Here is a 26,836-nt window from a genome sequence, read left to right on the forward strand (position 1 = left end):
CGTGGCCAGGAACAGCATCACTTTGCAATCCAAGCCATGCCGGGTCTCCAGCGCTCGAACGTGATTATCATCCACCCGGACCTGGGCATTGGAGGCGCAGAGCGACTGATAATTGACGTCGCCTTAGCCTTACAGAACCGCGGCCACCATGTGACGATCTACACCTCCCACCGCGACAAAGCGCATTGCTTCGACGAGGCGCGCGACGGAACGCTGGACGTTCGCGTCCGCGGGAACACCATCTTCCCCGCGCATGTCTGCGGCCGACTTCATATTCTCATGGCAGCGCTACGCCAGCTCCATCTTACCGTGTCATTGCTGAACGAGCTTGGATCGGCGGATAGGAGTCGCCCGACATCAGAGAAAAAAGACGGGTCCGTGTCTGAGGAGGATTGCGACGACATTTTCATTGTCGACCAGCTCCCCGCCTGCGTGCCTGTTCTGAAGACCTTCGGCCGACCACGCACGTCCCGCCGCCAACGTATTCTTTTCTACTGTCATTTCCCCGACCAATTGCTTGCGCGCCGCGATGAAGACGGCTCAATTCTTCGGCTGGCGAAGCTGCTCTATCGCGTCCCGTTCGATTGGTTTGAGGGCTGGGCCCTGAGCGCGTCGGACCGGGTTGTTGCGAACTCGCGGTTCTCGCGCGGGGTTGTGCGAGAGGTGTTTGGGCCGACGCGCCTGGGAGACGTCGAGGTGGTTTATCCTTGTGTGGATACGGACTCTGGTCCTACAATACCCGAGAAGAAACCGGCCGAAGCTCTCTGGGGTGAGAAGAAGATCTTGCTCAGTATCAATCGTTTTGAGCGCAAGAAGGATATGGCTTTGGCCATCCGCGCGTATCATGGACTGGGGACTGACAAGAGGAGAGGGACGCGGTTGGTGATTGCAGGTAAGAGTGCAAAGCCCTGTTTTTCTCATTTCAGATATCTAAACTCGGAACGGCGTGATACACAGGCGGTTACGACAATCGTGTCCAAGAAAACGTTCAGTATCACCAAGAACTAGACGACCTCGCAATCGGCCTCGGCTTGCAAACTGCGACCTCCAAGACCGTTGTCTCCGCACTCTCGATCCCCGACTCGATCGATGTTCTCTTTCTGCTTTCTGTCCCCACCGCGTTCAAAGAAACATTGCTCGCTCAATCAAAACTTCTCCTCTACACGCCAATCAATGAACATTTCGGTATCGTCCCGGTTGAAGCAATGCACGCTGGTATTCCCGTGCTGGCGTCAAATACTGGCGGTCCACTGGAGACGATCGTTGAGGGCGAAACGGGCTGGCTCCGGGATGCTCATGCGGTCGATGAATGGACTGCCGTCATGAACAAGGTTCTTTACGGATTGTCTCAAGAGGATGTAGACCGAATGGCAGCTGCAGGCAAAGCGAGAGCAGAGCGCGAGTTCTCGCTGACTGCTATGGGGGACCGGTTAGAAAAAGAGATTTCCACCATGCTCACGGCAGAGAGAAGGCCGTTTCATGGGTGGCAGCAGGTCCTGGTTATGCTGGCCTTGTCCGGGGCGGTCCTTGCCGTCGTGGTTGCGCTCTTGCTTCGAGCGACGTGATTTCAATGTAGAATAAATACCCTCTTCGCTGCATGATCTGAATTATGTTTGACGATCGATCAGAGTACTTCTTTCGTTCCAATTCACCACCAAACTTGACATTGGTCTGAATCGTCCTTTCATAGATCAAGAGTCACCTGACCTCGTGTCAACACTGACGTCGCGTTCATCGCGAGTCGTTCACCCCACGAGCACCGGCCCTAGTGGCATCGGCTCCGCGCAAGATGCCCGATGTCATCGATCTGATTTCCTCGGATCCGCCTATTCCAGAGAGGCCTCGGCAGCAACAGTCGGAACCGCGACATGGCCCCGCGCGACGCCCCTCCCACTTGGGACTAATTTCGTCGGACTCGATCGACGTCTCCCTGTTCACCTACGATGATCTCGATAAGCCGACGAAGAAGCGTCGAGTCAGTAATGACAATCCTTCACCCCTGCGACAGCACATCACGGCGCGCGAACCCCCCACTCCAAAACCAGATACGCGGTTCCTTTTCTCAGACGAGGACTTCGGTCTCTCGCCACCATTGGAGTCTACGACGTCGAAAAAACCATCGCAGCAGCGGACGGTGGAAGATTCCGACCCGATTGTGTTCACTTCATCGGTGCCGGAACCTAGGTCGAGGCCTTCTCCGTCGCGCGTACCAACCAACCAGAATTCCGACATTATCACAGTCGACGATGACGAGGATTTTCTGAAACCGACTGGGCGTCGAATACCCAGTCATCTCCGACAGGAGGAGATTGAGGAATTCAGTGATCCCTTTTCTGCTCCTGATTTGGCTGATCTAATGGGACTATCACAGCCACAGACTGGCAGTTTTGATTCTGTCTTCTCCAGTAAGACCGCTGGTTTACTAACTCAACTTGGCGAGACAGGGAGCGGCAGTTCAAAAAGGTTAGGATCGAAAACGACCGCTCGATCCCAGAAAGGATACGGCTCTGGCATGCCCGCTACTACAGACGAGGTGGATGAGCCTGCTGAGCCGCGGAAGGTAGCGAGGAAGACTAGCAAACTCTCAAGCGTCGAAAAGGAGGCGAAAGCGAAAGCAAGAGAAGAAGCCAAGGTTCAGCGAGAAAGGGATCGCCAGCTTGAGAAAGAGCGGAAGCAGAAGCTCAAGGAAGAAAAGGCGAAAGAGAAGCAATTGGCGGCAGATATCTCGGAAGTCAACAAGCTCAAGGTGGATAAGAAGGAATCTACGCCAGAGATGATCATTGACCTAGCGTCGTCTCTCGAGGGAGGCAGTGTGGGCAACCAAACAGTTGAATTCATGCAACGATTCGGGGTCGAGCATTCCTTCTTTGAGAGCCCGATCCCCAACGTGGTTAAATGGCGACGCAAAATCAAGGCAAAATACAACGACAATGCAGGGCATTGGGAGCCATGCCCTTTCCACATCGATAAAGAGAAGCATGTGTTGTGCCTAGTGCCCGCCCAAGACTTCGTTGATATGGTACTCGCCTCTTCCGGGGAAGCAGAAAGGGGGTCACTCGAACTGCACGTCCTCCGAATCAAGAGCACCTACCCCGATTGCCAACCCATATATTTGATCGAAGGACTCACAGCTTGGATGCGCAAGAACCGAAACTCACGGAATCGAGCCTACCAAGCCGAAGTCCTCCGCCAATACGAGAAAACCACCGCCGGCGACGGATCCTCCGCACCCCGCAGCCGCAGCAGGAAGACCAAGAATAACCCCGAGACCACGCCTCCCGTCGACGACGACACAGTCGAGGACGCTCTTCTCGCCTTGCAGGTGACCCACGCGTGTCTCATCCACCATACCAACGCGCCGCCCGAGTCGGCGGAGTGGATCAAGAACTTCACCGAGCATGTCTCGACGATCCCGTACCGCCGTGAACGCATGGAGGGGAACGACGCTGCGTTCTGTATGGATGTCGGCCAGGTTAAGTCTGGCGACGACAAGCTGGACACTTTTGTCAAGATGCTTCAAGAGGTCAACCGTGTGACTGCCGGTATGGCCTATGGGATTGCCGCGCAGTATCCCTGTGCCACAGACTTGGCCCGGGGCATGCGCATGCATGGGCCCACGATGCTGGAGGATGTGAAGGTATGTTACCATTTTTCTTCTCTTTGGATGCTGCCGCGTACAAAATTCCTCACAGGATCCGCCCTGACTCGTCTAGAAATCCGCCAACAAAACCGGTGGTCTTACGGACTCCCGCATCGGCCCTGCTGCCAGCAAGCGCTTGCATAAAGTGTTCACCGGCCTTGATCCGACCTCCACGGACGTCTAGCTTTATTTTGGCTAAAGCTCTCTTTTTTGTCTTTTTGGTTCCTACCAGAACCAATTGGTAGTTATACATTTGTGTATTGCATGGGTTGGTCCTCTACTGCATTGCGTCCTATTGGCACAGTGTCATTTTTGGCGCGATGGGAAAAGATTGACTTCTCCTTGGGGCTTTGGCTTCTGTTACATTAGATCTCTGTTTTTCATGGTCTGGAGTTTGGAATGAGGAATTTGCACTTGGAATTGGGTCAAGGTATCATAGACCTAGAGATTCTATCGAAATTCAGTCATCTACCACACCACCCGAAGATACAAGAATGTGCCCTGAGATGCAAAAATCAGGAGACACAAGTATATCAGGGAAAGAACTTGGAACGTGGAACCCGTAGCTGCGCCGGGAATATAACCAAAGCCATGAAAGGAAGAGGGAAACCTGCAGAGAGAGAGAGAGGGAGAGGCAGAAAAACACTCTACACAACCACACCCCTCTTCTTCCAACCTCTCCAAGCAGCTAACCAAACCACAATCGCAACCCAGACACTGACGGTGCACCCGACAGACCAGAACCCATAGCACTTCCAGCCATGGCACTGGCCATCAGGCGAGCCCAAACCCGAGCCATCATCAAGAGCACTCTGGTAAGCAGCGGAATAGATGACGCCCCAAAGGGCAGCACCGAGCGCAGGCATCATGGCAACAATACCCCAGTTCGTGGCGAAGTTCTCGACGCCCCAGACGACGGAGATTATGATTGGGGCTAGTGAGAAGGCGCTGCCGTACCCGAAGCCGACGAGCGCGGTGGTGACATGGAAGAGGGATGGATGGGAGAGCGGTAGTGGGGAAGAGAGGAGTAGGTAGCCGATGGAGAGGAGGAGGGCGGATGGGAGGAGGAAGGTCATGCGGGAAAGATTGAGACTGGCTGTTGTAGAGCTGTGCATTGAGGACGTGGTAGATCGTCGACGCCCTTCTTCTGGGATTGAGGGGAAGAGGTGGGATGCGGGTGGAGCGAAGAAGTCCGAGAGGGAGCCTGTGAGCAGGCGGGCGATGGTCGATGTTAATGCGATGGTTGTGACATGCGTTGATGGGAGCCCGGCTGGTGGAGGGGCGTTGGGAGGGTAGGGTTGCGGTGTCAGGGTTGCGATGACCGTACCCAGCTGGCTTGGAATTAGTTGACTGAAGACAAAGAGAATGTAGCGGACTGGAAATGATGTTGGAACCCACGTTGTTGATATACGACTCGCCCGGGCCGGTGACCAAGAAAAAGCCCGCGGCCAGCCACCACATGGTGTGATCTTGGAGGAAGGCCCTCGTCTCGTAGTTCAGCAGCCAATTCTTCTTACGGCGCTCCTCTTCTTCGCGCTCCTTCTCACGTCGTCTCTCTTCCCGCTCTTCATCCGACAACCCCACAGACTCGTGATTCGCCGCAGACGAGAAGGTACCGTATTCCGCAGCACGCACTTCATCTCGAGGACGGAAGAAATCACTTTCTTCAAGTACCCCACTGCGCTCCAGCTCTTCGACGGTCTCGTCAATATACTTTTCCTCCTCATCAACAATACGCAGCCCAAACGTGCCAATGATACCAATGGCCAAGAGCAACAGGGCGAGAAATAGAAAATATCGGAAGACGTCAACATCACCACACGTTCCGTCGACACGGCGCTCGCACAGCACGTAGGTGCCCACTTGGCTTTGCCACATGCCACTGAGACCGAAGGCTGCGATGGGGACAGCAAGCATAATTCCCTTATGCTTGCCACGGCCAAAGTTCTTCGCGCATGTCGCCACGGCAGACAGATACATGCAGCTGGTACTCATTCCGATGGCAATGAACGCCACGATCATCACCCAGAACGGCCAGCCGTTCCCGCCAACGTCGGGAGGTGGCCCGCTCTTGTAGGTGAACGCAGCAAGGAGATAACCCAGACCAAAAACCACCCCGGAGAATAAAGACAGCGGAGCCGGGCTGTAGCGATCACACAGGTACCCGAACAAGGGAACAAGCAGGTACATCGAGATCTCGGCAGCGATGGAGACTGCATTGACCCGGAGCTGAGAGTAATGGAGACGAGTAAGTAGCAGGTGGCCATACAGGGAAAACGCCGTGATACTGCCGGCACCCAAACTGCAAGACCGCAACACGACAAGTTAGCTGGTGGATTACAATAAGAGGCGCTGCAGGATCAGCGAAAGCGAGGGCACTTCGTACCAACTAATAACGCCCCAAGCAAAGCTCAGTATTCGAACTACCTCTTTCTGCATTTTGCGTCGGTCCCGCTCGACAATGCCTTCTACGACATCGTTCAGAAGCCCATCATCACCGCCAGGGCTGATTCCTCCAGCGGAAATCTGCGAGCGTCGTGATCCTGACCCCGACCGCCGTGGCTTCGGGCTTGCTTGTCCAGAATGATTTCCTCCGTCCATATCGTCCAGCAAGGGCCGATTCGCATCGAAATCCCGCTTATCGATGGACGAGTCCGCATGGCCGTTGGAGCTCGCCATCGTTATCAGTGTCGTTGGCCCGGGGTGAACAAGGGGAAAGGGCCGGTATTAAGGAGTCGGCAAAGAAGAAGTCGACTGGCAGCCCAAGAGAGGACCTATATAAATCTTTTCATTGACTGACCCGGTCCATGTGTCGCGCGGTGCGGAGCTTCGAATGGGGTCAGCTGGGTGGATCAGTTGCTGCGTTGTGCTCGGCTCCACCCTACGTCATTGGGGGTGCTCAACGCCAGTTCATTCTGAGATGTTCACTTCGATCGATGGCGACTGTTATATGGCTGAGATGCTTGAGGTCAATCTGTTGCCGAGGGGAGAAGACTAAGGAGCTGCGGTAGGCGGTAGGCGGAGAAGGGGAGTTGGTGAGGAGAGATCGACGACACCGAACCGACGCATGGGACAGATGATGTGCTTGGCTCCACATTCTCCGACTGTCATTTTACACATCACTGCCCAACCTGAATTTGTCATGGACGGTATCCAATGCAATACACAAACTTCATGGATTGTCGGTCTATCAGAGCTTGGTTGAGTTGGGTATCTACACTCGAAATCCCCCAACTACCCAGCATTAGAACCAAATGCCTTGGTGATGATTTTCTTGTCTAAACCTGAGGATTATCAATGTACAGCATGAGAGGGGCCAGTAACGAAGAGAAACACAAATTCCAAGGGGGGTATTATCAATAAAAACACACAACACACAACCGAGAAGAGAACCAAAAGTATCAAGGGTGCTGTCATCCACACCGTCGCAAGAAAGGAATCCAAGAAAAAGAAAACACAAGAATATCAAACCCAACCAGCTCTAAATGCATCCAGGCATCGACAAGGGGGGTCATAGAAACGTCCACATAGCAGGTCATTAAAGTCGTATGGTTCTCACCAGAAGGTGAGAAAATGAACGGGTAGCAGAGGGGAGGGAGATGAGGTAGAAAGAACAGTATAGCAAAGGGTGGGAAGTAGAGTCACCGTTGATCATATAAACAACTAGAAGCTCACTTCGCCGAGATCGTTATCCATTACACTCTCATCCCAGTATTGGTCTGAGGGGGATTCGCGACCTGCAGGCTGAGAGCCTAATGCAATGGCTTCGCCCTCGCCTCGCTCGACGAATTCTTCTTGAGTGACTTCCTTCATGATACGTTGAAAGTACATGCGCAGCGTCCGGAGGCCGCGCAGGTAGCCACGATCAATGTCTTGGGGGTAGTGAGGCGGACAGGGTGTGTCCGGGGGAAGAGTGTCCTCGCCGGTAACGCAGTTGGCAAAGTCGACAATCTTCAACTGCACATCGAAGTTTTTATGACCGTCATCGGAGACGCGGCGTCGGGGAGGGGGCCGTTCAGCACTGGTGCTAGGAGGCCCCTGCTGAGGCGTTTCCGATGTGGACTGCTCGCCGTCATAGAGAATCAAGAGGCTGCTCGCGTATAGCCGATACCGCTCCAGCTTCCGAATCATGTGCTCGAGCAGAGTCAATCTTTCCAGGATCACAGGGATCTTCTTGGCTACAGAAGCATAGCTGACTCCGTCGTACAGGAAACGGGTAAGTGCATCCTGGAATTCGCGACCAGATCGCAAGTCTCGCCCAAAGTACTTGTCCTCGAAGGTATACTCCTGTTTTTTAACGTTCCAGGCTTGCATGCCACAGAGCCGCACGCCGAGTTGTTGCGAAGTAGTGGACTGACATTTCCGCCGCTGCGACTTTTTCTTCTTCTCGTTAGCCTCGATCCCATATTGGCGGGTGCCCATTTTCAGATCAAGGACGCATGGCTTATTCATGCCAGCTGTCAGATCCTCCAAAAGGAGGAAGAATTGGACTCGCTCATCCTGTTTCATCTGTGCTTCCTTTGGATTGCTAGGTAGCCCAGTGCTGGGATCTTCCTTTGATTCCACCTGGGAGGGGATTTGAGACGGTTTGCCAGGGGTCACAGGCCCAAGCGTAGGGGGTTCGCTGGTCGAGTTACTTTCAAAGAATGGCGAGGTCGCGGGATTGACCAGCGGAGACGGGTCTGAAGGCATCGAGGCATCGCCTTCCATGGAGAAGATTTCGTCTTCTTTGTCCCCACCATAACCTTCGTCATCGAAAAACATCAGATCACCGGTATTCTGAGAATTGATGCTTCCTCGTCTTTGCAGACCACTACCGGAATGCCGCCGCCTGACCTGGGGAACGCGATTGAGGGAGCTTGCTCGGCTCTGTTCCTCCTCAGTTCGAACTTTCTCTAGGCGGTTGCGATTTGCCTCAAACGCGGTAGATGCCGAAGAAGACAATCCCGGTCCTTCGTTTGATGGAGGCACAATGTCAATTGCCGGAGTCTTAAGAGCCTCGATATTGGGAGGTGCCATTCGGCGGCTGCTGGATGTGTGATCTTCGGACAAGTTTCCTCGACGACGGGGGATGTCTGAAGAGGCTCTTGGTAGGTGAAGGTGGCCACGCGCGTGGCGCCGATGATGATGAATGGCGGGAGGACTGAAGACTTCTCGAAGCACTTGCTCCTGGAGCTTCCGATTGACGGTGGTGGCACCCCAAATCTTGTTCCGTTTCCGCAAGGACGGATCCGAATCGGTCGTCATGGCGCCCAGGCGATCAACTGAGCGCCTTCGATTCACAACTGCTTCATCCGCGGTCCGCGGTCGCTGAGGAGTAGAAAAGAGGTCTGCAGGGATGATATGACGATTATTCGCAAGTATGACTTTAGGGATTACTCCAGTAATCTGCTTCTGGCTGAAAATTCGTTGCGGCTCGGGGGTGTCAGGGAAGGGCGAGGTTAAAGACGAAGCCCCGTTAGTTTGTTTTACATCCTGGGAATTGCCGCCTGACTGGCTGTGGGCCTTTGGTCGTTTGGAATTTTTCGAGAATGTCACATTCAAAACACCAATGTATCTGAAATTAGAATTAGTATGAGTTCTTCGCAAGTGATGGCCCGGAGAGAGATTTGCCTTGCATGGGGATACATGCAATTGGCATACCCGACAGCACCGGATACAGCGATATCAGCACATACCTCGGAAGAAATACTAGCATATCAGGATGGCGGCGCTCGATGCGTTCATAGAATTCATTTTCCCGATTGTTCAGCTGCTTGCACACGGCCCGCCTAGAAAAGCGGAATACAGTTGTGTGCCCGCCAACCTGGTGCCTATAAGGCTTTAGCTCCACGGCGCCAAGGGGACCCTGAGGCTTGCGACGAGTCATCATTCGCGATGGTTGAATCGGGGTCGCCGTCGGGGTCCGCTCGGTATCATCGGTCAGGCTCGATTCGTCATGAACAGACTGGGCGCTTTCATCCGCGGATACGATCTCAGAATCGCCCGTTGAATCATAGCTGCGCTCAGAAATGGTACTCAGGGGCTTTTCCGGCACGCTCTCCAGAGGAGGTTGACGATCTTGGACCTCGCCGTGTAGGATTTTACTTTGATTTTTAGATCGAAAGGATATATCCACATGGCTGACCTCTTGCTCAGGAGACGCACTACGCTCTTGCGTCACCAAAATCAGCTCATGGCCTTTCTCTGCCGCATCCAGCTGGACTGGCTGTACGCCAGAGTCTTGAGCAAATGCCCGCAAACCATCAACTCCCTCGGATTCCGCAACTCGCTCGTGAGGGAAGTAAACAGCAGACGAGATCTGCTCGTTCTCATAATCTTCCTCAAATTGACCTGAATCGCGGCGCTCCTCTTGCTCATAGGAGCTCGGCGAGCGTGAGAGATGCTCGACATGGGGCTCGGGCTGGAAGTAATCCCGGCTTCGTTCGGAGTACTGTGTCGGAATGCTTTTTGAGAAGGAGGATCCTCGACTCCCCCCGGTGTGAGATGAAAGTTTCGAATCTCTTCCAGCAGATTGCGGGGCAAAGCTTTTGGCCGACGCTTATAAAGATCGTCCTGCTGGGCTTCTTGAGGTGGTTCAGCCGGGTGTTGTGGCTCGAATGATGGGCCTTCGCTCAGTGAGGGGAGGGAAACACTTTTGCGGAGCAATGCATCCTCCTCCGACGCTGGCTGCCTTGACTCCGGTTCATGATCCATGACTCTGTCCTGCAGTTCAGATGGGACATCTTGGTATCGACCGCGATCCTCTCTTCGCTTCCGATCTGGCGAGGTAGTGTTCTCTTTGAATAAACCCAGGTAGTGACTCGATTTACGACTGCGCACGTTGGAGGCCGGCTCCACGTTGGTAAAGTTTGCCTCAATCGAGTTGTCCACTCGACCCCGCCGACCTCTGCTTGAGCTTCTTTCCAGAGCAGGACCTCCGGCAGAATCCCCCTGTGAGGTGTAGGATAGGATTTCGCGAGTAAGCCCTGATCGCTCTTGATCGGACGAGGAGAGTGTCACTGGCTGGGGAGTATGGGATACATCACCTAGTGCGGAGGGGAAAAGGCTGCGCTCAGCCAAGGAGTCTTGTGGACGTCCGGTCTGCGTACCTGTGTCATCCGATGGCACGCCGTGTAGTGGCCGAGACTCTTTCAAAGTCTGAGTGTGGGGAGTGTCTGCTTCCTGGTTTTTTTGCTCTGTAGATAAGAGCGATGAGCGCAGGAGAGGCCAGCGCGGGATATCGGAGGGTGAAAAGTGAGAAGGGGCTGGGGAGGGAAAGTGTCTGCGGACGTCAACTTCCATGTGGGAAGGGTCGACGCGAGAACTTTGGGAAGAGACCTTGGAGAGTGGACTTGGAGGCACGGAGGCATCGTCGAGGCCGGGAATCAGGCTGACCTGACGCACATTATCCAAGGTCCTTTCAGGAGGTAACTGTGGGGTATTGGCGCCGCTGTCCGACGGGAGGTAATGGGTCGCGAAAATGCTATCTCGCTCCGACAGTTGGGGACTGTGAGCAACATCGGGACGAGCGGGCCTTTCTAAGGGGATCGACGTGGTCCTTTTTAGAGTGAAGGTCGAGGCGGGCTGGGACCATTCATGGACTGTGGGGGACTCAGCCCGAGACGGGGATGGCGACTCCTGAGCCCCCTGGGACCGCTGGCCCTGCGACAAGTCGTGACGTGGGTTGCCCGGAGGCAGCCCGGGGTCTTTGGAGCAATCATGTTGGGCAGGCGCCGCAGGTGTCACCAGGGGATCAGGCAAGGAATTTTCGGGAGCAGACGGCGGGCTTGACATGGAGAGGACATTGGTCAAGCCTGCCCGGGGTCGAAAAAGTAGGGAAATTCAGGCTTGAGAGGATTAGGGGGAAGGACGGAGGACCGTGGACGAGACGGAGGGGATACTGGCGCCACGAAGAGAAACGGCCAAAGTCAGTTGGAGGAATTGACGGGGATCCGTTTTTTTTTTAGAGATCAAGGGGGGGTCGACGACCACGTTCGAAGACAACGAGATCTTACAGGTTGAAGAACTTGACCGCAAATCGTTAGGAGCAGAGTAGATAAAAAAGGATGCAACTTTTGGAGGGACTGTGACGCCGATCGGCCGTCACCGCCTTGAAAGTGGTGGATCCGATATGGTCCCAAAGATTAGAGATAAAAGAGAGAGAGAGAGAGAGAGAGATAGAGTAAGGAGGAATTCAGGACTCTAGAGAATGTTGGAGAGAGAAAAAGACCAGAATTGGGGAAAATACAAGGTAGAGGGGAGAGAGAAGAAAAAAAAAAGAGATGAAGTCAACACAAGCAAGATGTTGCCTCTATCTCTCTTTTTCTCTCTCTCTCAACTCTTGTCTCCTGCAACCAACCCTTTTTCCTCCTGATCTTGAGATCTCAGGATTTTGGTATCTACTGGGTTATCTTCTCTGTGAGACCAATACTCTTGGATTTTCTGCAAGCGTATCTTGGGGGTTGGCCTGATGCATTACGTCTACGACCTTGGGAAATAAAGTCCTAAAAGAGTCTGGAAGAATCGCTGCCAGGCACCGGAGGACTCGGAAAGGATGAGAACTCCAGATTTGATATTCCCAACATCCATGTGGGGAGCTTCATAGTTGACGGGGTCGATCAGAGCCATCCTGCGAATCACCGGGCCAAGCAGGTGGCGTGCGGCCATGCTGGTCAGCGATAGGCACCTTAGTGTCCTTGCGATGTCTTGGCTACAGAAGTACCTCCCGAGGTATGGAGATCGTGCATGCTGGGATTGCCCTGGATTTCCTTGGTATAAAAGGGACCATCAGGGACCATCCTTGTCGGCAAGTTGCGTGTCGGCGTTGATTTTGGCAAGCACTGGCAACCAGTGCGTATCTCTTGGGAGAGAACAGCATCTTGAATGATTTCCTCGCTGACTCGTTTAGGGATTGATAGAATCCATGCGACCGTGCAGAAGGGGACATGCAATCCAAATACATCAGCAAATACTATTTTGTTCAAATCGATAAGGCCTTGTAGGCCATCGAATCTACAGCATGCCCAGTTCTATGCATACATCCATGAATCTGGAAAGAAAAATGAGAGACAGTCCTATATAGTTGGACGAGCAATTATTGGTGTCACAGTGCCACAGAGCCATTCCACCTCCAGATCTACTCGAATACTCGAATACTCGAGGATTCAAGGATTCAAGTATATTTTCTGATGTCATCTCGTGTGATAGACCCCAACACCCAACGGGAGCCGGGCGGGTCCCCTGTCCAACCACATTCGACATTGATGTGAAGCAGATGCATTAGGGCGCAATGACCAGCCCTAGCAACCGGGATCTTGACGAACCTCGAGCTCTGAAAGCCACTCACAACTAGCCGATCCCCGCAGAGCTCGGACTGACCCCCCCCTCTATGCTGCTGGATCTCCATTTGGGTTTAACGCTGGCGGTTGTCCCCTCTCCCATGATGCGCGTCTTTCACTTTGTCCCTCGTTTCCCACCGGCGGTCGGGTGGCTGTCGCCTACCAGTGTGTCAGTGGATGGTTATCCGAGCGTTTAGTTGATGTGAACCGCGACGAGGCGCTATTGCGATGCGACGTTTGATCGCGAACTGCCCAGAGTGTCACGCGTTCCTATCGCATGAAGCTTACATCAACACACCCACGGGCTTGGTGTTTCTAAACCTCTGGAGGTTATTTGAGATTATTTTAGACGAAGCGCATAGAGCAGACACACTCTCCGTCGCATGATGAGTCCGCCGCTACATTTGGACACCCAGATGGGGGAAACCGGCGGTACTCATTTTTAGAGACACCCCTCGAGATGCATCCACCGGATCAGCACCAGAGCCATCCGACATCCTCGCCGCCACTACCTGCGACTTCAAATACCTTCTCACCCCAGCTGGCTTTACAAGAACCCCCGGCACAGCACCACCAGCCTGCCCCCTATGAATCGAATGAGAAAATTCACCAACTGCAACAAGATGGGATTATACCAACGTACTCGAACCTACCACCACCAGAACAACATCCTGCGCATCATGCACCTCTCGCCGACAGCCCCGACGGGCAACCAGATATCCAAATGTCGCCATACTCTCCCAACCAGGCCCTCTATTCTCAACATCCCATGCCCCTGAAGTTACGGACAGATGCACCGACTCGAAGCAACACAGTGACCGTTGAGCCGGACGCCAATCCTTTGCAGTCACCCTATTCACCTTGTTTCCCTCCGCCGACCGCCACAACGGCATCGCAGGCGGCCACGATGGAGGATTTGAGCTCGTTCCATCAGCCGGGCCAGATCATGCACCCGAATCAAGAGGTGCAAGGAGGAACCTGGAGCCACGGGCTGTGTGAATGTTCGAATATCGGGACCTGCTGTTTAGGGATCTTCTGTCCGTGTATCATATACGGCAAGACACAGCACCGTCTCTCCATGAAATCGAAAAAGGAGGACCCGACCAACATGCTCGGCTATGGGACGTGCAATGGAGCCTGCACGGGAATGGCTCTGCTGTGCGGATGTCAATGTAAGTGTCGGCTCAGTATTGGACATGTGCGCCATTCGAAAGTCGCATTGTGGTTAACGCTTTCATCACAGGGTTGTTGGCTACCATCCAGCACACCAGAACCCGCAAAGCATATGGCATTCCCGGCTCTATCGTGTCAGACTGTGTGCGGGCAACCTGCTGTACCTGCTGCACGTTAATTCAAGACGAGAAGGAGATCCAGACGCGCGAGGAACAGCGCGACCGGGCCGCCAGAGAAAGAGGGGCCACGCTGCTCTCACCATATACAGCCCCGCGGCCCATGTCCTATGCGCCACCACCACGATGAGAGCATTTGGAACGAGCGTTGCACCATTATGGTTTTGTATAGATACCGAAGCGATTTGATACCATGCATTCGATCATTGGCCACCGGGTCGTGTGTTGATAGTTTGACCTGTCGGCATGATTCTTTTCACTGGCTCTACTCGTCGACTTTGAAGGATATGTCTGAATATTAGGAATTTCTTGGATTTTGCCACATAGCCCTGGAGCCAGTCAAGGGTTCTCTTCACGATTTGAGTTGCACGCTGCGTAGACGTGCACAAACGATCTATCAGATCGCCACTTCATGCAACACACTGCAGCACTACTGCCACGGGCACTCTAGATTGACCTACATTGCATGCTCTACGTCGAAATTCTAGTCGAATGACATCTTAGCCTGACAAATTCCACACTATTTGGATGCATAGCGAGTGAATCGTGTCTGTCTAGGTGACCTCTTGCCCTACCACAATAGAAAAGCAACTCCATAACCTATGGTGTCTACAATGAAAACACTAAGTTTACAACGGGCAAGGAGTAAACAATAAATCAAACCCTTAGAAAGTAAAAACCCCATTTGTCTCAGTAGGAGTGGCAGATCCGGGGCAGACAATACTAAAGGCATGGCAGTATAACTCCGAACTAGGGCAATTATAACCCCCCCCCCCCCTCCTCCTAAGCAAGGATTCTGACACATGGCCCAGTTGCCTTGGAGATATATCCAGATCTAAATTTTCCCCCTCCGATCAAGCATTGACACGATCGGGCTGATCGCAAGATTGAGCGAATCACAGGGTATAGAGTCTGCACGATCTGAGCCGGGCCGTGGATATCAGTGAAGAAATCCGTCGCCTTGGGACTTATATATGCAAAGCCATGTCATGGACTAATGCTTCGCTAATCCCTGTAGGTGATATATCGACTCGCCTCTGAAGGGGGAAGAGGGTTTGTGTGGGGCGCGGAAAATGTCTCCCCCAGAACTTTTCATGAACTCGCCCGTCACTGTCATAATGGGGACTAGACTCCATGAAAATCGTAGAGAGGTGATCCTCTAACCGCATGCAAGGATGGGAAGGGATAGGTCTACTTGCGTCTCGGGGTGGCTTCCGCCACCTTGGAAAGATGGGAGCAACGAGAGCAGTCAAAAGAGAGCCGGTTCGACGACAAAATAACCTTGAGATCTGGTCTATTGTGGTGGATTTACTTTTTTTTTATATATATACTTGTTGCCTTTGTTTCTTCGAGCTGAGGGTGCCAGTCGGCATATGTTCAGATCCTTCCATCCTTTTACTATTCGGGTTTCGCAACCACTATCTTTGTTGTTTTCTGTCTTCGTTGAGGGTTCCAACGCGTACAGCTTTCGATATGGCTTCTCAGTCTCAGGTCCCAGAGCATGGAGTTGACCATGACAATCTGCGTCATGTGGTCATTACCTCGACGTGCTTTGCTTTCATCCTGTCTACTACTGCTGTTGCATTCCGGGTGCTTTCTCGGAAAGTAAACAGGACCGGCTTGTTTCTGGATGATATTCTCATGATACTAGCCTTGGTTGGTTATGAACTAATATCTACAACGCTTACGTTGCTGACAGCATGGTTCACAGATCTTTGAATATGGAATATCTATCGCGGGAGTTGTCAGTACGTCGTCTCTAAATATCATCCATGGATCTCTTGAGGGGACATACTAACAGGGACCATGGCAGTGCTGTACAATGGCCTAGGCACCCACATTATCTACTTGAAGCCGTCCCAGTTGACGGTCTACCTGAAGGTGTGTAACCGCGCCTTCTCTCGCTTTCCATGCTCGAAACTATGGGCTGACCCAACTACCAAGACCCTCTTCACCGGCTCCATTCTCTACACCTGCTGCATTGCATGCATCAAACTGTCCATCCTAATGCTCTACCGCCGCCTGTTTCCAACCAAGTACATGTACGTCGCGGCCAACACCGTGGCCAGCATCGTCATCCTATGGGCCTTTGGCGGCATTCTCGTCGGTTGCTTTACGTGCATACCGACAGAGAAGTCCTGGCATCCCGAGATCCCCGGTGGCTGTATGGATCTGGGCAAGTTCTATTACGGACTACAGATCCCGAACATTGTCACCGACGCTCTGATTCTGTTTATGCCCATCCACGTCGTCTGGGGCTTGCCGATTTCCAAAGCGCAGAAGGTCGGACTGTCTGGGATTTTCGTTGTGGGATTCCTGTATGGCCCCATCCCTTGATGCAGATATTTATATGTATTCTCTAATTCGGTCTAGGACGCTGGTCTTCGATATTGTCCGACTGGTTGCTCTCGTCGATCTCTCCAAGTCCGGAACGGACATTACCTGTACGCACGCACCCGCAAGTTAATGGTTTGTACAATCCGAACTTGTTATGCTGACGTCAAACAGACAACCAAGTGAACGCGAGCGTGTGGACATGCATCGAGCCTGCCGTGGGGATCGTGGCCGCCTGTCTGTCGAACATGCTACCCTTGTTCAAGCTCGTCCACGGCAAATTCTGGACCAGAGTCGGCTCCCGGGGCCACACTAGCCAGGAGACAATGGTTAACGAGAAAGGGCAATGGCCTCGTCAAACCCCCAGCCCTAGCATGGGCACCACCAACTCCCACTCCCACAGCGAGGGTGAGCAGGCAGTGTAAACAGGGTGATTCCTATATTTCTCGTATGAATCGTGGCATTGCTCTTGGTTCCTAACACCCTCCTCCCCACCTGACCTCCTTCGCTCATGGTGGGCTTTTCTTCATTCTTTATACTCACCTTTTTCTTCTTCTTTTCCCTTCTTCTTTTCGGCGTTAATATATTGGATGAGGTGTTTTTGGACATAGTTTGATTGGTATCTTGTTGGATACTCTTGCTCAACTGTCCCTGTCTATTTACTTAATTCTGTTCACATACGTTGTTGAGCTTTGAATGTGATTACTGGTCTCGATTTAGATTGCAGTCTGCGATCGTATATCCGAGGAAACTCCGGAAGAAGGTATGTGTATAGAAATATATTGGGCATAGTTGCAATTGAGATGAAGCCAGCTTTATAATACGATAAGGCATAGCATAAGATATTTAGTGTCAAAGATATGCTCCTATTTGTTGATCACAATTGTAGTGTTGAATCCCCTCCCGAATGCCAAGGGGGGAGGTGATCGACCACCCCACCCCCAAGCAGCCATGCCACCTGACTGATAAGCGCATTGAACCGGGAAAAATGGGATAACTCGTCTTTTCCTGACACTTCAAAGCCCTTCAAAAAGCCTTTGACTCATCGCAAAAGGAAAACGTAAGTCCATGCTGGGATTGGGGTTCTGTCGGCAGTTCTCCACCGCTCCCCTGACCGCCCGCGGCAGTTCTGTAGAGCAGCAGTGTAGCTAGCAGATAGCTTCTCTTCTCTCCTACCAACAGACAATTTGATTCTCTCTTCTGCGCCTTTTTCCCTCGGCTTCGTTCTCCCCAGCTTCCCCTAGTGCTTCCCGAGAGCCCACCCCCAAACCCTTAAGCATAACCATGCGCGGACTCGATGACAGCACCGTAGCTCTTCTCCGCGTGGGCCAAAGCGCGCAGGAGCAAGTCAGGAATGCGTGGGAGGGCTTTGTGAATTTCGCGGCCCGGGATAACGTCCTGGAGGTGGCACTAGGTTTAATGTTAGAACTGCTCTCCACGGAAAAGAAAAGCACAGAAGACTTTCTATTGATCTTGATCTACTAACACTTCTTTCCCAAAAGTATCGCTAATGCCTTCACCAAACTCGTCACCTCGTTTGTTTCGGACGTTGTTCTGCCGATTATCTCGCTTCTGCCGTTCCTAAACCGCAATATGGATCAGAAATTCGCGGTTCTCTCCAAGGGGCCTCATTTTGTCAAGGGCACGGGGTATAATACCCTCGAGCAAGCCCGGAATGACGGGGCCCTGGTTTTGGCTTATGGGTATGTATCTTATTGGGAGAATTACCGGAATGAGTTCCCATTTTAAACCACTATTCCCCAACAGGCTCTTTATTCAGAATGTCATCGGTTTCTTTGGTATCAGCCTCACGTTGTACGCGGTTGGTCATTTGTACACGTGGATCTCTAGCAACAAGATCATCAAGCCGACTGTGCAGTGTGAATATTGCAAGCAGTTTATTAGTGTCGAGGTCAGTTTTTAAAAATCTAGTCTTGGAGCCTGAGAACTGACGCGTTGCTAGGCTACGCGCTGTCTTCACTGTTCGACTTGGCAGGATGGCAGGGAGGATCCGCCCAAGAGCAATCCTGCCCCCCGAGAGTAGTGATTATATAGAAGCTACAGCGTGACTTTGATCTGTATCCTTTGGGATGACTGAAACGAGACTTGGATAAAAAGTCTGGTGAGCATATTGTTGACAAAGGAGTTAATTGATTTCTGCTTGGTATCCCAGCGCTAGAATTAATTATTTGTTTCCTCAAACTGAACAAGCCATAGACAAGGAAAGAAAAACCTTCTGCGCTTTTTATCAGAGGAATACTGCGTTGTCAGCCCGAGCTAAGGTATATCTGGAACCACGATGGTGCTGTAACCTTCGAGTAGTTCTAGCTGTACCATCATGTGTGAAAGATTATCCGGAGACACTTTCCCCATCTCACTGTCGTTGGTTCTATCTACTAGCGTATATGAGAGATTGGATTCAATCTGGTTATGTGGAGCACTGTCAGTGAATGTTGACAGCCAAGATAAAATAAAAGTGAAATGGAATCCATGAAATTGATAGATTCATCTAGTGCTGGATAGATCTTCTGGAGGTGGTATCGAAATAAGCCCATTTCGCTCCTTGGTACGCCACTGGATTCCCTTCAAGATATTGCAAAGGACAGTCAACGTCGGCATCGGCACGCCCCTCGCACGACCCTCCTTGAGCGGTTCTCCAAGAATCTTCTCCATGGCGCTAAAAGAACAAGAGTGACCCCGGCATCACCGTACTATGTCCTTGTTCTTTTGATAGTTTTCGTGATCATGGCACGGAGACCACCATCTTACCGAACTGGGTCGTCGTAGATGACACTGGCCTTTTCACAATTGACGAGCCTGTAAGCAAAGGCAAGTTTATGCTCGGCATTTGTTTCGCATTCATCCTCACCAACAAAAGAACTCGTACTTATGCAATTTCTGAAGAAGAGGCAACACTACGACTCCCTCGTCAACGATTTCAGGTCGTCAATGCTGCCCCAGCAACTGCTGCAAGAGCTCGCGCTAGACTTCAAGAGATCTGATCGCCCCGACGGAGCTGAGTGTGATGAAAAGCCGTTGCGCATACGACAGCCAGGACAGAAATAGAGACATGAAAGCGACCCGATCGTTCGGTGGCCTCTCCTCCATCATTGTTTCAGGTGTATAATCTACCATCGGGCTTCTCCGGAGCCAGTCCTAAAAGCAAGGGCAGTTGTACTGTACTTCAGCCTTGTCAAAGTTTCGGCCCCATAAGCACAGCTAACATCCTTTCCACAGAGGTCTCATAAGAATAAGAAATAATAATAGAAGAAAAGCAGTCCTTGTGGATATTAAAGATCGTCAGTAAGACTTTTTAGTAGTAATCATGATGATCCTTCGCTTCAATTAGGTAAAGCGTCGGTACTAAGGAATCCTTCTGCACACTTTTCTGGATAGGCACTTCGGAGTTAGTCGGTAGCGATATTAGCCAAGTCTACAGGATCGAACTACTAAAATCTGACTCACTCGTAAGCGAGTAGGAGCCCCCAAGTTAGGGCCGGGCACCTGGCTTATTAGCTTCAACTTTTCCGTGGGATCACCCGAGAGCTGGCCCTATTTATTAGATTAGCGTTATAATGATGTCCACTCCTTTTCCCCATAAAGGAGATGTGAATGCCGTAACCGGTATGCTCGATGTACTTTAAACACTATAGTGGCCCCCTCTCGGCCCCCGTCTTACAAGAGCACTGGGACAATCTAGCTTTCAAGCAATGAAGGTAATTGCTTCAAGGCATATAAATACCAGTCCATCACGGGGGTGAAGGGGTACAACACTAACGCAAACATTGCGTCTTCTCCTTCCTCTCAAATCCACCATCATGCTTGCCCTCAAGTCCTTCCTCATTCTGGGCGCCGCGACCCTCGCGGCCGCTGGCCTTGGCAGGACTTGCATAAAGGACACCGTCGCTGTGGATGCCCAGGGTGTTTTGCATGCTACGTGTGGTATGGGACATGGTGCATGGAACTCGAACGCCAATCTAGACTTGAACAAATGCTTCAAGCGTTCTGGGGACTCCGGCCTTGACTACGCGCCTAATCAAGAGTAAGATTGCTCCTATAATATGCACCCCCCCCTCTCGTGGTACTGGAAGAGCTGGCTAATCCTAGGGATGAATATCTAGTGGTTCCGATGTGACCGATTGCATAAAAAATGGAGATGACCCCTTCGAAGTCAAGCCGTTCGACAAGGGGATGGAAGAGATGATAGGTGACGAGTATCCTCAAGACTTCACAATTTCGGGAGCTTGTCTGGGAAAGGGTCTCTTGGACCTCAGTAAGTGCTAATTTAATTCTGAGAGTATGATTCAGTTTAGTTCCATTGCTGATATTGATATAGAAAATATCAACAACCTGGACGGAACACTGGTTTGCTCGAGTGATTCTTGAAAGATCTCGAGAGTCTTCCATTTAAGGGCTGGATGGCTGGCAAGAGTCCATATTATTCCACGAAGTCACCCTTCTATGATTTTCAGGCTGAACTATTCACCATGTCTCGTTATTTTGTGTTCTATTACTTCTGGTTTAAGGGGCTGACTAGATGCTGGTCAGTACTAGTGAACACCCATAGTTCATGTAATAACAGGACCTGTGAATTACTGTATGCGGTTAGTTTTACCTCTTCTGGTTTAGCGGCCCCAATACAATGTCACGTAACCTCCGCCATGCTCGCCCAAACATAAAAGACCTAACCTCGCCCTGCTTCCTTCACTTCTCCTATCTTTCCTCTCTCTATCCCTTCTATCTTGCACTTGCCGCGGCCCCCCTGAAATTTCGCCTTTCCAATCGATCGAATATCTGTTATGGAATAGCGCGGGGAACCTCAAAGCCACTAGACCAAAAGGCTCAAAATGATCAACTCTGTTGATCATGGTTCCCCACCATCTATATATAGTGTGTTCTGTAACACCCTGATCCAATATTTTGCCAGCAAACTGTACATAATTCGGGACATTCCATGCATGTACGAGATCTGGGCCCTGCTTAGGCGCAACGCGACTGGACTGCATTGTGCACGCAGAGCTTTAAGCGCAAGTACGATCTCATGCGCCACAAGGACACGCATTTGGCGATGAAGCCCTTGTCCGTAAAATTCATCTTATCTCTTCGTCTTTTTTTCCTCTCGGATTCTCTGCATAGACCCAGTAAATGGCAATCAGTGACAGGGTTCCCCTTTCCAGCTAGACCGATTTTGGCGCACTCAACCCCATGTACGCTGTCATCGATGAACGATATTGTGCGATAGGCCGCGAAGAAAAAACACAGAATTCATCCACACCCAAAATTGCGAGTATTGTATACATGAGTTAACTGGAGACAAATGGACACTCGCTAGTGCACGAGTTATCACAGCGCTAAGGAGATTTTTAAGTCACATTCCTCTACAGACTATCAACTACAAGCCGAAAACCACGTCAGCATATGCGAAAATGGACAGAGCTGAATATATCCGAATCAGATGCCGTCGTAAAGCTAGTTTCATGAAATACAGTATGACGTGTGACTGAAAATTTGTGTGAATGGACGGCACGAAACGAGTTGGCCAAAAAACACCAAACCACTTATGGTAATGACCATTAAACATCTTCGAATCGCCATAGTCTTTCCTCATGAAACATCTCAGTGCTCCCTGCCAAGCGGATGATTGCTGTCTCTGCCGTATGAGGTTCCTACAATCCCAGTGAGACTCCTTCACGTAGAGATGGATAGAATTCCAGAAGCTTACCTCAAGAGAACAATCGAGAGGCTCAAGCACCTCCACCCCTTCTACGCTGCTGAGAACTCTCTGCCGCCTTTTTCATCGCCTCTTCCATCTCTCGCTTCTTTCTTGCTTCCTCGCGCTTTCGCTGGGATTCTTCTGCTGCCTTACGCATGCGTTCCTCTTCCTCATCTTGGGCACTTTGATGTAGCTACCGCTACCAGTCATCTTGTCGCTTGAGTCGGTGGCTTTGTATTGAGCTGGTTTGTTGAAGGAGCGGTAATAGCCTTGGAGAATGGTTCTGGACGAATCGTCAGTCGGTAAAGACTATAGGTTTTATAGACATAGGATCAAAAGCTTTACCGCCTAAACCACGGAAATCGAGAAGCTGGTATTTCTGTCGTGGAAGAATGTTTGGCTCTGATCCTACAGCAACAGGAAGCTGGAGGCGTTATATAATGTAGGAAGCTAGAGAATGTTAATCCTACTTTGATAAGGGAACGGCGGTTAATGCAACTCAGCATTGGCGTGCCTGACCATCAGCCGCCTTGCACGTTTCAAGATACCATGGATGTTCCCGTTTGAATGGCTGTCAGCACACGGAATCACTCGGCGTAGTATGTATGTCTCAATATGGCAACCCTTGGAATAGGAGCGGCTAAAGAACGCCATTGATTGGCTATCAGTGCGGGGAAATATATATCCCCTGTTAGCCAGTTGCTGATATGGGGGCATACGTGTACATCCATGATCCTTAGTTAATTGGCTCCGAAGTCTACGTCATCCTTTTAGATAAATTCATTTTTTCTTGCATTGCGAGCATCCCCTCCAATAATTTCGTTGCCATGGATAGATCACATATAGGTTGGTGGGGCAGGCCCTGCAACCGCAAATCGAGGCTGCGACCCAGGCGGCTGGTTATTAATCCATGCCGCTCCACTTAGCTATTCTCTCAAATAGTCTGTTTTTCTCTTCTCCCACCCCTGCATCATATTTACCAGCTACGATCGAAGTTCTATCGCGAGTGCGATTTGGATATTTCAACACAATTCTTTTTTTTCCATCTTTACTCTCCCTAGACTGCACACTTTTCCCATCACCTCCACATCCCAATTGCTCAGATGCCTTTGCAGAAGACATCCTCGCTCAAGACTTATTTTGACGAGCTAGAAGAGACCAACGGCGATGAAGAATGCAAAGCCTGGCTCAGCAGAGCTTTTGACTTACGGGCTGAACTAGCAGCTTTTGTCGCTAGGCGGCGGGAAGGGGGGGTTCCGGAGAATATGTTGGTTTTCTTAAGGGTTCCTTTAACTTTAGCTTCCATTTCAGCTTCGGCGATAGGCGGCCTGATGCTATTATTCGGTTTCCGAAGCCTGGACACACAGCTTCAGCTTACAGGGACGAAAAGGTTGTGAATGAGGTCCAGATCATGGGATATCTACGCCAAAACACCAATATCCCCCTTCCTCGTGTTCACAGCTGGGGCTTAATTTCCGAAAGTCCACAACAACTTGGTCCATTTATTATTATGGATTATATTAATAGTATACCTTTATCGACTATCTTGAAACAACCTGATCTAGAAGATATGGTTCTCAACCCGAATATCGACAACACAATCTTAGACAAGATCTATCATCAAATCGCCTCTTATATATTCCAGCTTTCTCAACTTAAGTTTGCTAGGATTGGGGCTATCTCGAAGGACGATGCTTCAGGAACATGGCATGTTACCGGAAGACCCTTAACATATAATATAAACGAGTTAGCCACTGTTGCCGGCTACCCTGATGATCAATTCCCGACCGCACCATTTAACCGTGCAAGTGATTATCTGAAGTCGCTCGCGAACGAGCATTTGATCCATCTTCAGACCCAGCGCAATCTTGCCGATAATACGGAGATTGCTCGGAAGCGGTTCACTGCCCGCCATCGGTTCGCACAGCTGGTGTCAAAGTACTATCCTGACTCAGAGGACTACGGACTATTTATACCCTTCTGCGACGATATGCGACCATCAAATATGCTTATAAACCCGGAAACTTTTCAGATCACTTCCATTCTCGATTTCGAGTTCTCAAATGCCATGCCAGCTGAGTTCACGTACGACCCGCCCTGGTGGCTGTTGCTCTCGGGACCGGAAATGTGGCTTGAGCGCTGCGCGATGGATGAATTTCTGGCTCTCTATGAACCTAGAATGGAGCAATTCTTACGAGCTTTGGAGCAAGTGGAAAGTGAAATGGCACTAGAGGTCAAACAGCGAGTTGGACTGTCTCTCTCTACCCGAATGCGTGATTCATGGAGGACTGGGCGGTTTTGGTTCGATTATGCGGCAAGAAAGAGCTTTGATGTGGACACCATCTATTGGGCAGCATTACATAACGACGGTGCGGGTATTGAGTTGCTTGACGATGAGGTGCGTGCAGAGATGGAGCCGTTTACGAAGATTAAGATGGAGCAGTTGAAGGCATATAAGGAGGAGTGTACTGCTCGTTTTTCCTCGGATACCTAGAGGATATGTAGGGGTAATGTTTGATCTTTCATAGATGCCAATCTTTTACTATTCATCAAAAATCAGGTCTGGTGATTCAAGTTCGAGGGTCCGGTTCGCATAATAACTCGATGACATCGAAGCATAGGAATAAGGAGCGCGCTTTGCCTCGGAATATATAGGCGACGGTTGAAATTTGGGTATCAACAATCAGATCGCGAATTTACGAGATAGGAAAACAAATTTTCCTAACGCGATATCCGCAGGCATTGGGCATCTCCCTACGTCAACTCTATAATGCCCCGAGAGAACCTTAACAAAAGTAATAATAGTATGAAAGACTGGTCTTGTATCTAAGATAGAGCTATGTAGAGCATCCTATATGATATGAAATGAGAGAACGTTAACAGAACACCAGTCCCAGCTAAACCGCTTCAAGAGCAAGGCACCCTTGAAAAGCCGAGAACAAAAGAATCGTTTTGAGAGGGTTCAGCTCATAGGGGAATCTTCTTGAGAGTAAATCAGTCACACCGAGGAGCACAGACAACACAATAGGCCACACGTCATATGAGCTGACTTTAAGTACTACTTCTCTCCTAGCCCAATCATTCTAGGTCTCGACAAGACTTGAGATAGTCTAGAGGCACTAAGGAATGTGGACAGTGGCTCTCAGCTATATAACCCCGCTGTCCTATATTTAAGCAGGAGGTGGGGAGCACTCATTCCGGATGTGGTAGATTCATGGTTCAGTGGGGAGAAGTATGGTTTCCGATATTAAAACGAGCGATATAAGCCTATAAATACTCAGAAAATCCTCAGTGTGTAGGATAGCTCTCAGTGAGGGCGACACTGGTTGCTGTAGTTCTGGTCCCACAACCACAGTGAGGAGGGCCGTGTAACCCCTCTATTACTAATATTAATATAGGTGGCGCTAGACGTTTAAAATGGCATATCTTTGAGATTTTTTTGCGAAAGGCTCGGGTTACAACGTAATACTTCTAGGAAATAGCGTGGGGTCGGCGACGTAGTGGTAATCAATAGGAAAATCGGATCGCCAATAACAAGACGGCTGGGTAGGACCAGGGACTATGAATATCTCCAGTAGCACTTTACAAGACACGTTCAAGTCTAGTGGAGTTATATGTTCGCTGTAAGAGGTCCGCCGATTATTTTAGGCCGACGACTAGAGACCAAGATAGTAACTGGAACGAGGTCTAGGGGACGGTGTTATATACCCCGGAACTGAAGACTAGTAAAATGAGACTATTGATTTAGAATCGAAGACACTGGCCCGTAGCCAGAGGACACAGGGCCAATGATACACAAGGTCCTAAGACTGCGGTCTTAGGACCTAGCGGGCCACCGATTCGCCAACTGGCGTCCTCTGCGATTCCAAGACCTGCTCGGCTGTAGGTTTCCCTACCCATGACAAATAATAAGCCTAGCAAAGACACGCGGTTCGCGGGGATTATCCGGCAAGGGGCAAGCTTTCTCTTCGAGAGCGTAATAAGTAGGAGTGATAGGCGACCTAAGTATAAGCTAGACTTAAATAAAGCTAGCGATGTATTTCTTAATATCGCTACGAATATCGAGATACTGTTTATGGATCTTCTACTAGAAAGGAATAAGGCGCTCTATACTTTGGGGGAGGAAGAAATATTATCGAGTTCCCCAAGTCTTGTCGGAAAAACACCCTGTTGTGTCTGCTTGTCTTCATGCTCTTGCGCTAGAGACCTGAGCGCAAGAACCCGGCGTAGCTTAGACTCCGGGTCGCACATTCTAATACCCTCCACACGGCTGATATCTTCCCAACGAATGCCTCCTCCCAAAATTCGCTTGCGTGATACAATGGCATCTTCTTCGAGCCTTTGCGCTTCTAGAAGCCAGTACGCATGTCTTTCGATCCCTTTCAGGAGAGAATCCACAGTCTTGCTGGTGGATAAATGATTCGGGCGGGCCGTGATCGACGGAACTCTTGCGGCCAGAGTTCCTTGTTGCGAGGAAACA

The 26,836-nt window shown here is 50.8% G+C and overlaps 10 protein-coding genes across 10 annotated transcripts; 7 read left to right on the forward strand and 3 right to left on the reverse strand.

Annotated features, from left to right (window-relative positions):
* Positions 1 to 36: 36 nt before the first annotated feature.
* On the forward strand, positions 37 to 1,565 carry NUU61_004130 (GDP-Man:Man(1)GlcNAc(2)-PP-dolichol alpha-1,3-mannosyltransferase; the record flags this gene model as incomplete). Its single annotated transcript, XM_056654712.1, has 2 exons — positions 37 to 892; positions 958 to 1,565. 2 exons carry the CDS (start codon positions 37 to 39, stop codon positions 1,563 to 1,565), a joined length of 1,464 nt encoding a protein of 487 aa, XP_056512739.1.
* A 224-nt stretch (positions 1,566 to 1,789) lies between these two features.
* On the forward strand, positions 1,790 to 3,824 carry NUU61_004131 (uncharacterized protein; the record flags this gene model as incomplete). The annotated part of the gene is made up of 2 exons (XM_056654713.1): positions 1,790 to 3,637; positions 3,714 to 3,824. The coding sequence occupies 2 exons, from the start codon at positions 1,790 to 1,792 to the stop codon at positions 3,822 to 3,824; spliced, it is 1,959 nt and encodes a 652-aa protein (XP_056512740.1).
* A 463-nt stretch (positions 3,825 to 4,287) lies between these two features.
* NUU61_004132 (MFS transporter) lies at positions 4,288 to 6,319 on the reverse strand (the record flags this gene model as incomplete). Its single annotated transcript, XM_056654714.1, has 3 exons — positions 4,288 to 4,971; positions 5,039 to 5,942; positions 6,027 to 6,319. The coding sequence occupies 3 exons, from the start codon at positions 6,317 to 6,319 to the stop codon at positions 4,288 to 4,290; spliced, it is 1,881 nt and encodes a 626-aa protein (XP_056512741.1).
* Positions 6,320 to 7,303: 984 nt separating this feature from the next.
* On the reverse strand, positions 7,304 to 11,416 carry NUU61_004133 (inositol polyphosphate kinase KCS1; the record flags this gene model as incomplete). The annotated part of the gene is made up of 3 exons (XM_056654715.1): positions 7,304 to 9,197; positions 9,319 to 10,073; positions 10,112 to 11,416. 3 exons carry the CDS (start codon positions 11,414 to 11,416, stop codon positions 7,304 to 7,306), a joined length of 3,954 nt encoding a protein of 1,317 aa, XP_056512742.1.
* A 687-nt stretch (positions 11,417 to 12,103) lies between these two features.
* On the reverse strand, positions 12,104 to 12,289 carry NUU61_004134 (uncharacterized protein; the record flags this gene model as incomplete). Its single annotated transcript, XM_056654716.1, has 1 exon — positions 12,104 to 12,289. The coding sequence occupies one exon, from the start codon at positions 12,287 to 12,289 to the stop codon at positions 12,104 to 12,106; it is 186 nt and encodes a 61-aa protein (XP_056512743.1).
* A 1,131-nt stretch (positions 12,290 to 13,420) lies between these two features.
* NUU61_004135 (DUF614 domain protein) lies at positions 13,421 to 14,439 on the forward strand (the record flags this gene model as incomplete). The annotated part of the gene is made up of 2 exons (XM_056654717.1): positions 13,421 to 14,132; positions 14,204 to 14,439. 2 exons carry the CDS (start codon positions 13,421 to 13,423, stop codon positions 14,437 to 14,439), a joined length of 948 nt encoding a protein of 315 aa, XP_056512744.1.
* Positions 14,440 to 15,782: 1,343 nt separating this feature from the next.
* NUU61_004136 (uncharacterized protein) lies at positions 15,783 to 17,068 on the forward strand (the record flags this gene model as incomplete). The annotated part of the gene is made up of 6 exons (XM_056654718.1): positions 15,783 to 15,965; positions 16,021 to 16,057; positions 16,123 to 16,190; positions 16,254 to 16,627; positions 16,683 to 16,753; positions 16,818 to 17,068. The coding sequence occupies 6 exons, from the start codon at positions 15,783 to 15,785 to the stop codon at positions 17,066 to 17,068; spliced, it is 984 nt and encodes a 327-aa protein (XP_056512745.1).
* Positions 17,069 to 17,927: 859 nt separating this feature from the next.
* Positions 17,928 to 18,687, forward strand: NUU61_004137 (MscL family protein; the record flags this gene model as incomplete). Its single annotated transcript, XM_056654719.1, has 4 exons — positions 17,928 to 18,064; positions 18,146 to 18,346; positions 18,411 to 18,555; positions 18,607 to 18,687. The coding sequence occupies 4 exons, from the start codon at positions 17,928 to 17,930 to the stop codon at positions 18,685 to 18,687; spliced, it is 564 nt and encodes a 187-aa protein (XP_056512746.1).
* Positions 18,688 to 20,461: 1,774 nt separating this feature from the next.
* NUU61_004138 (uncharacterized protein) lies at positions 20,462 to 21,029 on the forward strand (the record flags this gene model as incomplete). Its single annotated transcript, XM_056654720.1, has 3 exons — positions 20,462 to 20,685; positions 20,765 to 20,916; positions 20,980 to 21,029. The coding sequence occupies 3 exons, from the start codon at positions 20,462 to 20,464 to the stop codon at positions 21,027 to 21,029; spliced, it is 426 nt and encodes a 141-aa protein (XP_056512747.1).
* Positions 21,030 to 23,459: 2,430 nt separating this feature from the next.
* On the forward strand, positions 23,460 to 24,850 carry NUU61_004139 (uncharacterized protein; the record flags this gene model as incomplete). Its single annotated transcript, XM_056654721.1, has 2 exons — positions 23,460 to 23,623; positions 23,668 to 24,850. 2 exons carry the CDS (start codon positions 23,460 to 23,462, stop codon positions 24,848 to 24,850), a joined length of 1,347 nt encoding a protein of 448 aa, XP_056512748.1.
* Between the last annotated feature and the right edge of the window lie 1,986 nt (positions 24,851 to 26,836).

Source organism: Penicillium alfredii, assembly GCF_028826965.1.
Source record: "Penicillium alfredii strain IBT 34128 chromosome Unknown utg000005l_segment0_segment0, whole genome shotgun sequence".
NCBI classification, from domain to species: domain Eukaryota; kingdom Fungi; phylum Ascomycota; class Eurotiomycetes; order Eurotiales; family Aspergillaceae; genus Penicillium; species Penicillium alfredii.